Source organism: Quercus suber, unplaced genomic scaffold (genome assembly GCF_002906115.3).
Source record: "Quercus suber isolate HL8 unplaced genomic scaffold, Cork oak 2.0 scaffold_33, whole genome shotgun sequence".
NCBI lineage: Eukaryota > Viridiplantae > Streptophyta > Magnoliopsida > Fagales > Fagaceae > Quercus > Quercus suber.
The window spans coordinates 398,135-415,078 of NW_027069498.1; the positions used below are offsets into that span (position 1 = coordinate 398,135).

The 16,944-nt window shown below is 34.9% G+C and overlaps 1 protein-coding gene across 1 annotated transcript in view; it reads left to right on the forward strand.

Annotated features, from left to right (window-relative positions):
- Window positions 1–2,131: 2,131 nt before the first annotated feature.
- LOC112022603 (polygalacturonase 1 beta-like protein 3) overlaps window positions 2,132–16,944 on the forward strand; it is a 23,569-nt gene continuing 8,756 nt past the window's right edge. Inside the window, 1 exon segment of the mRNA XM_065770626.1 lies at window positions 2,132–2,140. Coding sequence (XP_065626698.1) covers window positions 2,132–2,140 — 9 coding nt within the window.

Below are 16,944 nucleotides of genomic sequence, written 5' to 3' on the forward strand. Positions count from 1 at the left end.
GGTGTTCTATTAATCAAATAAGTGGGAGTGAGAACACAATCACCCCAGAACTTGAGAGGTAAATTAGCTTGAAATCTCAAAGCTAATATAATGATTATGGTTCAATCAACTAAAAATTTTAGCAGAATATAATGATTGGATCATTCGAAGAAATCAACGGTGGCAAAGTCACGCAAATAGTCTCTTGTCATCAAACCTTGTTCCCGTACCTACTTTATCACTGTCATTCGGTACCAAAGGTTCGAGTCTATGAAGTAGATATACTGTAGTAAGGCTGTGTTTGTTTCAATGGTAAAGGAAATCCGGAAAATATTTTACACCCTTAAGGGTGTTTGGATGAGCATGAAAATTCGGCCAAACTGAAAATAAATTTCAATTGACTGTAAAATATACACCCTAACTCTGTAAAACCAATTACATTCTCATTTTACCTTCAATTGATTTCCCCAAAACTCCCAGAACTCAACAACCTGAAGAGAGAGAGAGAGAGAGAGCACCAAAGGAATTGGACCGCCATGCAAGCTTTGGCTACCGTTCAAGCTTCGTCTACCATCTGCCGTCCGCAGTGCAACCATGGCCGAATCTTCAACTACATGTCACCGATCTACAACCCACCACCCACCCCTGCCATCGTTGCTGCCTTAGATCAAACCACCGATCTTGTCGCCCAAAGCCCCAAGCTCGAGCATGTCACCGATCTACAACCCACCACCCACCCCGCCATCACTACCGCCTCTAGATTAAACCACCGATCTCGTCGCCCAAAGGCCTAAGCTCGATACCGTTTCTCACGCTCTTGCCACCGCCGTTACCCATCTCTTTCTCTCAAGCCATCTTTCTCCACCTTTCTCACGACTGGTGTTCTGTCTGAGGAAGGGGGCCAATTTTTTTTGTTCTGATTTTTTTTGTTTCTTTGTGTTTATATTGAGATTTTCTGGAATAATTTTTGTTTGGATCTTGGGAAAATGTGAGAAACTTGATAAAAATGTATTTTCTAGAGCATTTTTAAGAATACAACAAAACATCAGAAAATATTTTTCAAAACATTTTTTAGAATGCAACCAAACACTAGAAAATATTTTTTTTTTCCGAAAATATTTTCACCTGAAAATATTTTACACTCAGAAAATATTTTACACTGAAACAAACGCAGCCTAAATTAATTTTTTTTTTTTTAATTTATTGTAGGAGCCTCCTCACTAGAGCTTTGTAGGTTTTGATGAAGCACATATGAAAGCTAATAAATGTGCTGACAGTTTATGTGTGTTTTGAAGTTGCTTTTCTAACACTGGAGTGTCCCAAGTTTCAGCAAGCTCAATCTGATGCTAAGTCTGGCCCAAATGTTATCCTTGAAGACCAGAAGTGCAACCCTTCATTTTGAACTTTTTTTTTTCCATTAATAAAAAAGAAGTCAGATTGTCTTCAATTAGTGTCTCCTCAGATGTATCAAACTTTATGTTTTATTTCTCCTAAGCCGATAAGTGTTTTATTGTGCTTCTAATTCCTAAGACTCATGTCTAACTTTGGTCATGACTAAGTTTGAGTTTTAATTACTATTTTCATTTTCCTATGCTTAGGGGGTTGTTCTACGCTCTATATAAGCCTTCTGGCTGAATTAAATAAAATCAAAGTGTATTTTCAAATTAAAAAAGCTTTGTGCTTCAAAAGATGGATTTCTTCTTTTAAACTCTTATCCCATTGGTGGTTTCCTTGGGTGGCGAGTTTTGTTTTTGTATCTTTTTGGGTGGTGTTCCTATATGTATGCCATAAAGTGGTGAATCATTTATTCATTTTGTTTATTAAGTGTTTGATTTAACCCATCATACTATATTACATTCCAGCCGTCCTTCACCCCTTTATCAGATTAGTTTGGTTTTTCCCTTACAAATTCGATATCACTTTCTATGTATTTTGTGTAGAGCTTTGCAGATCTTGATCCAACACATATAATGTAAAACTGATAAATGTCCTAAACTGCTAATAGTTTATGTGAAGTTTGGACTTGCCTTTCATCTATGTGTTTTGTGTATTTACGGAAAGTCTAAGGTCTAGCTACTCCTAGACTAGTTTAATTATGTATAAAGTTTGTAACATATGGACTTCTATTACTTTGTACTAGTATAAGCTAGAAATGATACAGGTACATATTTTTTAGTTCTAAACTATGGACTGTTTGTAATTTTTATTTATTGTGCAATTTTATTATTACGGTTTCCTTTAATTCTAAGCTAGGATTTACATAGCATGCAACAAGTGTATATTGTTATTTCAGGCTTCTTTTGTTTAGTTTGTAATTTTCAGTGTGTTATAAGATTCTATTGTCATTGATCCATATTATATGGAGCATAATTGTTTCTTCTCCCTACAAATTGTTCGTATATATTCTTTTAAAGTGATGACTGGATTATGAGAGAAAACAATGTCATTAATAATTGATAATTGTTTAAAAATTTTCATTTGGTAAGAAAGAAATAAGCTTTAATTTTGAGGTTTCTATCAAAAAAGTAAACATTTTTTGCTATAGGGAGTCTCGGAATGGTACCCTTGTGGCTGGGTGTTCCTATAAATGGTCTGATGCCGTTATTTGATCAATAGAATTGATTTTCATTTAGCAGATCATGAAAAAAAAAAAAAAAGATTTTCATTTAGGTGTAGCGGCTAGAGTATTATTCAAAGAATGATTGTCAAAAGTATGTGTTGGTGAAGGCTATCTATATGCAGTCAAAGAGTAGTCCTCTCCTTCAGACTTCAGTGTCTAGATTGACTGTTAAGTTATCAATTGTGTTAAAATATGAACGTTTTCACATGTTGTCTAGTGCTTAGAATATTGTCCTAATGTTGGAATTATTTCACATTCCTTCGAGGGCATAGCATAAGCTCTCTTTTGCAAATCTTTGTTGGAATTAATATTTATGGTATGATGATACCAACATGCATGGTAAAGCCTTTTTTTTTTCTTTTTTTTCTTAATGGATAAAAAAGACTTTATTGCAGAAAGGAGAAACAAAGGAAAGACAGGGCCCTAATCATCTCTATCTTCTACTGCCGAAACAGAGGCATGAAGTCAGCAGATGGGAACAGGCCTGCCCAGTCGCAATTTAAGCCCAAAAGGCCGAATAATGGGGGGACAAAGTTTGCTTCCCTCTTAACACGGGAAACCCAATTTGGCCTTTTCCTTTCTGTTTGATCGTTATGTGCTAAGGTATGCAATTCAGAGTCTATTTGATTTTCACATCCAATCACTATTCTTGTGCTTCTTACTTGCAATTTGATATTTTTCACATTGTGTAATATATATATATATATATAGAGAGAGAGAGAGAGAGAGAGGTTTGAGTCGTTATTTCCCTACAGCATTTTTTGTTGGGGGGAGGGAGTTATTATAGGTGTTAAAGAGAGTGAGGGTAGAAGAACTGTGCATTCATGAACTGGGAATAGGACCAATAGGTGGGAGCACAAAGAAGGGGTAGTAGCTGAGCAAAGACCCCTCTAGTCATGTTTGAAACTCTTGCAATCCCTCCACCACTACTACTACCACTGGCACTACTGATCAAACCCCCCCATCAAAATGGCAAACAAAGTGAATCTAAAGCATTCTCTCTCTCTCTCTCTCTCTCTCTCTCTCTCTCCATATTATTATGAAATAGTCACTATCACTTTCATAAGGGTATGATGCTTAGGTTATAGATCTTTTTTATCTTATATCATTTCGACCTTACCCTAGATATATGAGCTAGGGCTGACAATTACCAATCTTAGCAGAAGCAGAAATAAATAATAATAATAATAATAATAATAATAACAACAATAATAAAAGTTTTTTCTTTGTCAATGCCCATGCATGACTCTCTTTTGGCTAAATAAACCAAAGATTTGGTATTTTTGCTGATTAAACTGAAGAAACAGACTCAAAATCTTTCCTTTAAGCATCCCACACATTACTCGGGAGTGAGAGGTGTGACGAAGAGTTAAAACAAAGCATACTATTGACATCAAAACCACACATAGCAAGATTAATGGATTATGGGCACATGGTTAAGGTTTCTTTTAACCCAAGAGAAAAAAACAACTAGAAAAAAGAGGCTTTAAGAACCAAAATAATATGCATGATTCAACCCCTTTACTTGTTGCTATTAAAATTACAATTAACTATTTGTTATATAACTTTGTAAAGCCAGAATTTAGATCCTTGGTTCAATACGATGTGACCTTATAAATATCAAGAAAATCAATAGGAATTCCTTAGACTTAGACAATGTGCTGTGGACTGTTATTTAGTTTCAAAAGTGTGCCCCCAACTTAATGAGCGTGCAACACTCTTTTTAAATGAAAATGAATGGTATGAAAGTTGGTTTAAGTATAATTGTACCTAAAAAAATTGTGCCCCCAGCTTTTTTTCTTTTCCTTTTTCATAATATTTTCTGTTTACCCCTTCTCCCAAAAAAGTCACTTATACCTTGATGCTTGATTAGAAAACATTACTTGCCTGTTAAAGCAAAGAATGATGATTCAAAGCTATGTTTCATTCTAAAAAAAGTTATGACAATTAGATTCAATTTTGTTTCTAGGCGACCTAATATGTGTCAACATTAGTAGATTGGACCTCACAACTTGGAAGTCCCAAGATTTAATGTTATTGAGGTCCAACAAGAGATCTCGGTGTTTTTGGATTTTTGTTATGCTCCTGTGGTTTTTTTTTTTTTTTTTTTTTTTGGTGTCTATTCAGCTATCTTGCTATACCCATTCCTTTCGTTTCTTTTTTCTTTTTTTCTTTTTTTTATGAAACAAAGCCAACTTTATATTTAGTTTTTTTTTTTTTTTGTTAAAGATGCAATTTTCTTTTGGGAAGCATATATTTAGAGTTTAGTTTAAGATGGTAATATCACACAAAACATCTAGTCAAGACAATCTCTTCACGTTTTATGAATTTCTTTCTCCATGTTCGTAGACATATGGTAATAATGTCTCATAAACTTAGTAGAATATTAGAGTTTCAGACGATTTTCTTGTTTGGATGGAGTACTGTTCCACAAGATGTTTTTGATGTTTACAATTCAACTTAAATTTTGAATAAATAAGTTGCCCATTTATGTGGTGTTTTTCAAAAAAAAAAAAAAAAGTGTCAAATTTTTTTTGAGATAAGTGATAATGAATTACATTATTATATTGGTGTGAATGTTATCAATGAATTATATTAATTTAGTAATATTTCTTTTAAAGGATAGTGAGAGTTGTAAAACATAGACTGGTTCCTGTTACAAGTATTTTGAAACATATTAAGGAATTGGTAGTGGTTTTAAATGCTTGGACTAACGACTGTGATATATTTATTCAGTAATATTTATTTTCCTTGCGTCCCCAAGCTTACTGGAAACTCTGGTAGTCTCTTCTTTGATCTATCTCATTCGGTTTGCCTGCCTTGCTATTGAGTTTGCATGAGAAGCTAAGAGCATCCACAGCAGTGAGCAATAATTATAGCTATTTGGCACCACAACAAACCACTTTATTTATTTTAACTACACACGTGCTGCAGCAGTGGATCTATTTTAGCTTTCAACACAATAAAATAATATAAACACCACAATAAAATAATATATATCCACAATCAGCTATTTATTATTTTTTTCACTATTCATCTTCTCTCTGTCTTCTCCCTCACTGCCCTCTCTTCAACCCACAGCCCCTCACGGCACCACCACATCCGCCGCCACCACCACCACCACCACCACAGCAGGAAAAAAAAAAAAAAAACCCACAACACCACAAAACACGGCACAACCACCGCCAACACAACACCACAAAACAACCCACTCTACCATCAGCCACACCCACAACACCACCACCACCACCACCAGTCCACAACAGGAAAAAAAAAAAAAAAAAAAAAAAAAAAAAAAACTCACAGCACCACAAAACAAACACACTCTACCATCAGCCACAGCCAATGCACACCGGAGCACAACCACGACCCAGCAGTGGAGTGGAGGTGAGGGAAGCCACTTCGATCCACGAGGCCGGAGGCGATCGGCGGCGTGGGTTTGAGGCGATCGGTGCTGGGTCGGTGCTTGGGTCTGAGGCGATCGCTGCTGGGCGGCGCTTGGGTCTGAGGTGATCGCCGCTAGGCAGGGGCTTGGGTTGGCGCTTGGGTCTGAGGCGATCGGCGCTGGGCAGGTGCTTGGGTCTGAGGCGATCGCTGCTGGGCGGCGCTTGGGTCTGAGGCGATCGCCGCTGGGCAGGGGCTTGGGTCGGCGCTTGGGTCTGAGGCGATCGGCACGGTCGGCGGCGAGTGGAGGAAGGAGGAAAAAGAAAAAGAAATGGCAAAGGAGGAGAGGAGCATACCACGCCGAGTGGAGGAAGGAGGAAAAAGAAAAAGAAATGGCAAAGGAGGAGAGGAGCATCGGGTTGAAATGGGGAAGGAGAAGAAAGAAAAAATAAATAAAAAATTCTAATCCCAATGTGAACGCAAAATAAAATAACATTTTTTTTTTTAGATGTGAGCTATAGTGCACATCTATTTTTAGATGTGCACTGTAGCGAATCATCTATATTTTTTTGCTTTAGCTCCACTGCTGGAGCACCATTTTAATGAAAGTGGAGCTAAAATATAGCATTATTGCTTTATACCACCACTGCTGCAAATGCTCTAAGAGCCATGTCATGTTCAAGCCAATAGCTTGACCATGCTGGGCTTAGCTGAGAGCATGTTAATTTCGCTTGGACCAGCCTTAAGGCTTCAATTTCAATGGGCTTTTAGCTGGAGATTTAAAATTTTAATGAAAGATCCAGTGGACCTTGGTGCTGATGTTGTGAGCCCAATTTCAGCCAACTCCAGGTCCTTGTTTACAAGGATTGTGGGCTGAAAAAAAAAAAGTTTTGGAGTGGCTTTGTGGGTAATGGCTTTGCTGGTTTGTTGTCCAAAAAAGTGCCTCTAACACTCTTCCATTGAAATGTATGGTTGCTAGATTGAATCTCAGTATATATCAGCTAGATAAGGTAAAGTAAGTTTATACTTTATACTAGTAATTGTCTTTGGATCCTTGCATCAATGATGATTGCTGGTAAAGACTTCCAAAAGGAGAAACATTATTAGATTGTGGGGCTGGATTTGGTGAGAATGAGATTTCTATCTGTGCATTATGCCACCATGGGGCCTCAAGGAGTTGGTAGCCGACTTCGTTTCTAATGTCATAGCAGGTAGTAGTAATGGTGAATGCTATCATCGAAACAGTAAGATTTTGAAATGTGCCAGCCCCCAATTGTTGCATTATTCCAATGCCAAAACTGTCTTGTTAAAAGTAGAATTCGTATTTATGATGTTTTCCTATCTAAGTGATTTTAGGAAAGTGAAAAAATAATATTAGTAGTGAACTCATAAAGAATCTGTAAGAATTTATTACATCAATAATATGTAAAAGCATTGTTATATGAGTTGGATTTAAGTTACACCTGCTGTAACTCTAAGTAATATTACACTAAAGGTAACTTAAACTCAACCCTTATTATATATATATATATATATATATATTAGGAATTGATGCTTCTACAATAAAATTTAGGAATTGATGCTTCTCCAAAAAAATTTAGGACTTGATGGCAAGTGCCTTCTATTAAAAGTGATAAGTCATGGGTTCGAGTGAATACGACATTTTTTATATGAAATAGTTTCATTTTATTGGTCGGAGGATCAAATGGCTATCGTTCTTTAGGAATGAATAATTTTTCCACTTTCACTACAATAAGAATCCATTTGTATTTTTGTTTGTTTTGTTGATACCTCTCCTAAGATCGATTACTTCTTTCATCTATTATATCATACAGAAAAAATTATTTGGCACTAGCTAGTGATGTAGATGTGAGTGAATTTCAGAGAACGAAATGCCTTTACTGGTACCCTTATTCAAAAGGGAGAGGTAATCTGAAAATGCCACTCCCCTCCGGAGAAAAAAATTGACCCCATTGTTGATGAGTAACCATATTTTTTTTTTTCATTGTTTCATGTGTTCTTGAGGAAGAGCTGTTTTCGAATCCATTCAAACATATCTCAAATTATTTTCCGAAATACAACCTTAGTTCATTGGATGTCGTTCACTATATTCTTGAATTATAGCATTTGTTTGTACAACCATAATGAATGCCTCTTTTTTTAAAAGAAATTAATGAACTTGCCCTGTGCTCCCTACTTAGAATTATGCTCACAGAGTAAAATAAAGAATAATAAGAGTTTGTGTTTTGGTTTTCTTACTTGACAATATTTCAAGTGTTATAACTACTTTTATATTTATATTCAAACGTTAAGTACATATACATATAAAGGTTTGCTTATAAGATAACAGATAATTATGCTATTATATTTGGATTACATGAGAACTCCTAAATACTATTAAATTGCTTTGGAGTTATTTTGATTACATAAGAATTCTTGCATACCATCAGATTGCTTTGGAGATTTTAGTGGCTATGATTGATGATTATCCAATGCCTTGATTTTAGCGGTAGATAATGTTGTCTCAATACTGAGACATGCACAACTTGATTGCCTGTAAATTCTTTGCATGTTTAATGTGTAGAACGTCACGTTAGAGCTAAATTACGTCAGGTGCTTGTAATGCTAAAGAAAAAGGTTAGTTTATAGCTCTAATCATTTCAAGAAGCAACTTAATACTATATAAGTGATTATGACATATTCATCACTATACCAATCCCACAAAGTTGATAATTAGGCACAATAATACAATAATACAATAATATTTTGAAGGATTATTGATAATATATTGAGAGAGTGCAGGACATGCATCTAGAAGTAGGTCTATCACAATATAAGCATGTGATTAACATAATGTAAACTTTTTGGGGGTTGTTGAAATGACAGATTTGAGGTTCTTATACATCCATGATCCATTAATGAGTGACAAACAGCAAAAATCCTAAGCAGAAAAAAAACAATTTGCTGGCTTATCCATCTTCAGTCACTGGTATAGTTGTGCGCACACAGGATCACAGAGATAAGTAGAATATGTTGCACAATTGGTTATGGGAACAATTGGCCCTACTAAGAACTACAACACTTTCTTTGTCTTTGTATAAGTGGGACTCTGGCTCCATACATTATCACGCCCTTAGAACCAGTGAAAGGACCACTCATTCACATGGTTGATACTTATAAAAAGATAAAAAGCACCAAAAACAATAGAAGAAAGAAAGAAAGAGAACAAAATATTGTAATGTGCTTTGCAACATTATAAAACGAAATAGATGATCAAATTAAATGTTATTACGATATACAAACGTCATATATACTCCTATATAGATTTGAATTGGTGTAAAACACTGTAATAATGGCACTTGTATGATTGAGTTTGCAATGCTAGCTTCATGGATATGAAGATAAAATGCCATGGGAAAAAAGCCATATCAATATAATGATACTACATCAACGTTTGCTTTCAGGACTTGTCCTTTGTTGTCTGCTTCAACGTTTTAAGTTCTTTGTAAAGTTTCTTTTTTCCTTCTTTTTTGATGAAGTTTCTTTTTTCCTTCTGTAATTGTCAAGATCATCATTCATGAATAGGACTTTCTAAGTATCCAAATGGTTAAGATTGTACTCTTATCACTGATTAGAAGATTGATTATGTACTTCGTAGCTAAAGATTGATTAAGATGAAGTACATGGAATGTTCGATCATGTCAGTAAATACAAAAGAAAACAAGTATATTTTCCTTATTGTCTGCTCGTAACAGCTTTCTCTTTTTCTTCCATGCTCTGAATTATTGTACTATCTCCACCAACTATTATCTTGAGTGCTGTTCCATGGGATCTCAATTACATGTCGACACTATAACCCAAAAAAATTCAATACTTTGCTTTGTGGATGGTAGGTGCACATGTTAAAAAAGTTCCCAAGACTGAAATATATCGTGCTATGGGCCTTTGTGTGTCACAATTTATGTTTCTAATGTTTTTGTACTGATTCCTGAAGGCTTTAAATTTTTCACCTACACTAATCAAAGAGCTTAAACTGTTAAACTTCATGTGGTTCATCATTTTCTGGACTTCTTTGACAAATCTTCAAACTTTTGATGATCAAGCATTTCTTTTATGAAAAGAAATGATCAATGTATTACATTGTCTCTTACTTACAATTGCATGTGGATTAAATTTTTTGCTAAGAGTGCATCTACTTATTGTTGAAAGTTGGCAAAACACAATTATACCTTGAAAAAAATGAACATAGTTGTACACAAGCAAATAAGTAAAGGAACATTGTTTTTTCACATTCTTTGATGTACACTCTGTACACACAAGATTCACACTTTTACGTTAGGCGTAATTTTTTTCAACAATGTCCAAGTATAACACATGATGTATGTCCAAGTGAATGTTAGACATTAAAGCCCACAAACTAATAAGCTAACCCACAAAAACCCTAATTTAATTGGTTAGCCCTTTGATATCTCCTTGTCCACATCTATCAAATCCCATATTAAGGTTCTTTTGGAAGGTTCCTTTGTTGTAAACACACATACAAAAAGCAAACTCTCAATCGCATATCGTTTTGTTTGCCACTTTAGGCAATTTGATTTGACATCAGGATGGCTATTTTACACCTATAAACATGATTAAAACCCAGAGTGATCTATTTCTCTCTACTTTATTTGTACAAAAGAATCAGCTTTGTGGCGTGAGAAATCAGTCATCACTGTACTTGAAAGGAGAATAAGTGAGAGGTACCAAGCATAATTTACTAGCCAACTTTACTTCATTTTCACACATCCATAGAGTAAAATGGATATAGATGGTAGTAACACAAATGACAGATTTTAAAAGACAGTACAAAGACAATTGAAATTGGAATCCTGGGTACATTTACTCTGTCCAATTGGTGATTAATTGCCAGTACTATAGATCAGTCAAACCAATGCTGAACTTGCACTAACTATAACATTGATACATGGAAATAGCATTGAAGTCTGAATTTACAATCTTTTTGAACTGGCACCAAGGGTGTTGAGTAGTCACGTCAACTAAAAATTACCATGAAAAATGTGTGGGATTTAATATAAGCAGTAAAATAAACCGTATCTGCGTGACACTCACAGCTTGACTACAATTTGCTTCTTCTTTTTTCACTGTTCCTCTTGATTTTGAGACTATAATTTTCTCTGTTTACCTTGAGGGTTTATTTAATTTGTTTATTGATTTTTTTATATATGAAAAGAGAAGGATATTTTATCTATGCATTATATAATATACCCTTGAAGCAGGAATTTTTTAGAGTAGAAAAAGCGGCTAATTCCTCTCTCTCTCTCTCTCTCTCTCTCTCTCTCTCTCAATGTGTTTTTCTTAAACAGAAGACACCACCTTTACTGAGATACTCTGCTGCAATAGAAACTACAAACTAAATAGTATCTAGTTTTGGCACGGCTCTTGTAGTAGGTAGAAACTTTCTAAAAATAACCATAAACCTAGCTTTAAAATTTGTATTGAGTTGTGATTGTTTGCCTAGACCAATGGCTATGCATGTGAGAGCACATGAGATTTTAAAAACCTACTAGAAATTTTGAGATCCAAATCAAGAACTGTGCCCTCCTTATTGATACAATTGGCCGGTTCTTCTGTAGAAAAAAGAAAACAATTGCTCTTTTTGTGTATCATAGTTATAAAGACCATATACCATTATTGTTAAATGTTGACCTTTCTCATGTAAGTTTACTGTGCACTGCACGTTCTTAAAACCAATCACAATGACAAATATCTCATGCGTTTATGATTACATGAAATGACCCTTGCACAGATTGAAAGGAAGATGTATGAGATGCGTGAGTTTGTGGATATGTCAGAGTGTGTTCCAGCGAGAGACAGAGAGAGAACAGATCTGTAGATATTGCAAGTGCATTCATAGACCATAACTAATGTTTTTTTTTATTCAATGAATGATTCCTGGTGCTCTTAAACACACTATCAGTATTTTTTTTTTCTTGGTAATCAAGTCTCAAAGTGTATTGAAGATTCATAATCCATGTCTAACTCCAAAATTTTATAGGATTAAAGGCTTGGAACCTGTTGTTATTGTTTGTAATTAAGTCTCAAAAACCAGAGGGATTTCACCCGAAAACTCGCAAGTCAAAAGTCAAAACCCCATATTTATGAGAGGAGGAAGTATTATTAATCCTCAAGGTTGTCATTGGCTAACTTTTGCATAAAAATACAAAATTAGTTACAGGATTTAAATAATGTAGACATGAATATCAACTAGTTCAGCGGTCTAAGAATTATGAACAAGTTTTGACTTTTGACCTTTTGGGTTTGCAACTTTGCACTCTGGCTGTCTGGCATGGAACACAAGGTCTGGTTCAGCCCTCGATTTTCACACATTATCTGTATACCTAAAATGTGGTTCAGTGCCAAAGCATAGAAGGTAAAAGCTTCACCAATCAGAAAGCATTCAAAATATGATTCTCCATGAATCTCTACCTAATTAAGTAATAGGCAATGTGAACTCAAGAACCAAATTCCCTATTTTATAATCATGGGCTCATTTCTTTTTCTATTGGAGTCAGAAGTCAGAACACACACTTTTTTTTTTTAATTTTTGCTCATTGAGATAGTACACACACAAAGAGAGATAGTCAGATAGATAGTGAAGGCATCCAAGACATTGACATATATTAATGGAGGCATGTGGATTTTTTTGATAACCTGCACTAAATTTAGTGGTATAAGGCTATAACTATAAGGTACTCCAATCCATTTTATATGTGTGTGTTTTATATAGAGTTTGCATAAAACAAAATACATATAAGTAGAAAAACGCGGCTTCAAGATCTTTGAAAATGAGTGAGAATCATGTATAGAAAACTCGTGAAGCAGTAGTCAAAAAAAATTTGCCCCCACACAAGTTGTATTAGGAGGATATCTTTACTGTATTCACTTTATCTAGGAAATGTTCTCTGCATTTCTCAGACCACAAAATAAGCAACATAAATTTCAAATAGATAAAATTCAGACATTTTTAGTAAGGTTTTTTTGTATTGGTTTTGTTTGCACACTGGATAAGATATATATATATATATATATTTTTTTTTTTTCAGTGGTTCATTGTTTTCTTCTACAACGGAAAAGATTTGGGATAACAAGAAAAGTGGTGAGAATTTATAATATTAGGTGGAGCTAGCTGGGATAAAGTTGGGAAAATGTTTGCTTAAGCTAATACAAAATTTGGAAAGTTAAAACAAATTTGAGATGGAAAAAGAATTGGGTTGGCAACTTGGCAAACAAAACTGAAAAAAGGACATAATTTGGAATTTGCAACCACATTGACGAATTTGTTACTTCTTGGGTAATCCTATATTTTCAAGAATTGGAGAACAATGAGGCACTCTTCTCTTTGTGGGATCTCACCAAATCACTGATATTTTATACTAATGGGAATATTATTTGTAACAATTACAAGTGATCGATTTTATTGGAAGGACCTAAATGTTAAATTGTCTAGCCGAAGTAACATTTTTCTATTTTGTTTTCTCGAGCATCGGCATCTTAATTAGGTTTTATGATTCCACAATCCTCATCCTCATGCATGATCGTGCAAAAGTAATTATATAAGTAATTATATATTTACATGTGCTAGAGCATGTTTAGAGGCTTTTTTTAATAAGAAAAAATAGTTAAGTATAGGAATTTAAAAAAAAAAAATTCATGTAATTATAAACATTTATTTTAGTGCAAAAAGTAGAAAATATGGGGAATGGGATAAGATGTAAAGTAAATTTTAGGAGTTTGAACTTTAAAGTGTATTATTTTCCTTATTGGCCTTATTATTTGAAAATTTTAAAACTTCTTGTGATTAATAATTTAATATGTGATGGTACTCTATAGACCATTTAAAAATAAGATACAAAAAAGTTGTATCTTCTTAATAATATATGTAAAAAGGTTAATTACTCTTTATCTATATTTAATTGCTTGGGTTGAGTTGCTTTTGTCAACAGAAGACTTAAAATTTTGTATTATACCCATTTGTGCTTCACTTTGTCAAGATTAGTAAACATTGTCGTCAAAGCACAAGCAAATCTAGTGCTGGCGATGCATCATTTTACCTATTTGTGATTTGGAAAATTGTCACTTTAACCTGTTAGAGGCTTAGAAAAAAATATGTACACTTTGACCACATTAATTTGGTGATAAGTTTAACAAGAAGTTTTTTGCAAATCAAGTGAATATCATATGAATAAAGTGCAAATGTGATTTGTTCCTTAGAAGAAATTAAAGTACAGACAATAAAAAAGTGATTTACATTTTTATATTCATAAATATAACATATATTAATCAAGTGAATAATATGAATAAAGTGCAAATGTGATTTATTCCCTTAGAAGAAATTAAGAACAGAAAATGAAGATGTGATTTACAGACAAAGAAAAAGGGGGGTGTTGAATTCAGATTAAAATAGCATAACCAAATCAAGTTCTATCTTTGAACTTTCTCCAAAAAAAAAAAAAAAGTTCAATCTTTGAAAAATATTAACAATTAAAAAGTACTTGAGTGAAGATCTGATTTACATTTTTTTTCTTTCCATTAGTATATTACAGAAAAAAGAAAAAGGTTTAAGTAGTCTTTATAAATTCAAAAGTTGGGGGTGGGGGGGAATGGGGTGTTGAATTCAGATTTGAATAAAAATTTCAATCAATCTTTGAAAAATGTTCACAAATAAAAAGTATACTTGAATGAAACTTGACCAAAACAAGAAAGCCAGTAAGCTAAAGTAATCTATTATGTATTCCTTTTTCTTCTTCTTCTTCTTTTTCTCAAAATCTTCCAAATTTGGCTGATCAATGAAAAGAAAACTCAGTTAGGTATTGGCTTACTGGCTGTCAAAGTCATAACACACAGCAAATGACAGAGATGGTGTAGATCTTGCTAAGTTGCCAAACCCAAGAATTGATGCCCACATTTATTTGCCATCTAAATTTACCTACTATAATGTGTTTCCTTGGGCAGCAAAATTGAAGGGCATTGATGAGTCTGAAAAGAAAGTATGTGGTGTTTTTTTAGTATCATCAGAGCAGTGCAGTGCAAACCTTTGATTATATTCAGAATAACAAAACTATAGAAAAAAAAAAAAAAAAAAAGAGTTGTGAAGTTAGGTTCAGTTTATCAAGGCCATTCATGGAGTTTGGTATTGCCAATTCTGTACCCAACCCAAAAATGTGTACAGCAAAGAACACGTAAACTTTGCATTGACAATAAACTAGGATCATTCATTGATGCATCATTCATGGGTAGCCACCAACTAGTGCTTAGACTTAGATTGCCTATGATTTGGGCTGTCCTTTACTAATCCATCAATATTTAATTAAGTAAAATTAAACGGCAATGTTGGAAGTGAAAGTGATTAATGTGTGTAAGTTGTACCCTCTTGTTTTAGTCCTCCAGAAGAGCATTTATGAGAAGCTATGTTAATTAGCATTGTTTATAATTCGAAATTCAGATTCTTGGCCCAAAATAAATGTCGAAATTCAGAGGTAAATTTTGGGTGAACATAGAATTACTATTTGGATCTCTTAGCCGACGTAGTACATTCCATATAAAGGCTGAATTATACTTAGAGGACTAAATAAGCAAAATACTATTTCGTTTAGATGACAGAAACAGAAATCTTTGCAGAATAGACCAATTTGGATCATGGTCTGCTGAGGGTTATCCACATCACAATCAATCAAATTAAACTAAACTCATTGATGAAAAAATGCACGCGGTTATATATCATTGATGAAGATGAGCTGTTACCTACCTAATTAATTTGATGAGGATTTGATTTTTGGATTGCAATCCATCAAAGCATTTGATGGTACCAGAATAAGCCATACCTATCACATTGATGCAAATGTAATATTGTACTCCCTCCGTCCTAGTTTGTTTGTCTTCTATTTCATTTTGAAACGTCACAAAATATTATTATGTTTCTAAAAATAAAAGTCATTAATTTACTAATGTTCCTATTGTACCACTTCTTTATTTTCAAAACTATTTGAAAAGAAAACTGTAAGGACTCAGTTTGGATTGACCCTGAGTTTTGCTGGGTTTTCAACCCAACAAGCCCAAACAATAAATTTATAGAGAGTGGGTTAAAGGTTTAGGTGCTGGCCGTCGATCACCATGCATGAACTTTCTTTATAAAAAATGCTAAGAGTTTCTTTACAAATGGGGGGATGCTCCTCGGCCCATGGCTGAGGAGACCCTTTTCTTCCTTCTTTCCCCCCCCCCCTCTCTTTCTTTACTTGCTTTTCTTATATAGTTTCCATCTGCCTATCTCCTTATTCCATCTGTTGATCATCCATTTGCCTTTCTTCTGGCCGTCCGTCCCATCAGAGGCCTTATCAGTACTCAAGTGGTTCACCCTGATCAACGTTGCCCTGCCAAGGGGTTATATCCCCATTAATGCGGCCAGAGGGGTTAGGTGAATGCATTAAGTGCAAATGTGACAGCTTGCTCTGAGCTTGTCCCCTCCCGAAAGTTATCCTTAGAATGCCGAGGACGAACAGGTCCTCGGCGTGGGTCACAACAGAGGCTTTGCCTGACTTAGCCTTGGCTGGTCAGTCCTCCTCGGCGCTGTCCTTGGGCCTACTATCCGATGGGCCGAGGCTATCAGGCCAACGGGCCCCACGATAGCCCCTCAAAACCCTGCTGCACGTTCCCTCGGGCGGGGAGGAGGGTTTTGACACCTGTGGGCTCTCTAGACGAGTCGCCTCACTTCGATTCGTGTTGATGCTGGCGGCTTTTTGACTGCCCAATGTGCGTTTGTAGCGTTTCAAGACTTAATGGGTGCCAACATTAAATTCTGGCGGCACCACGTTTCCCACTTTCAACGGCATGATCTTTTGCCTTTATGAGCAAGCGGTTACATTTGGGGAACTTAAGGGGGAGTATAAATACCTGTTTGAATC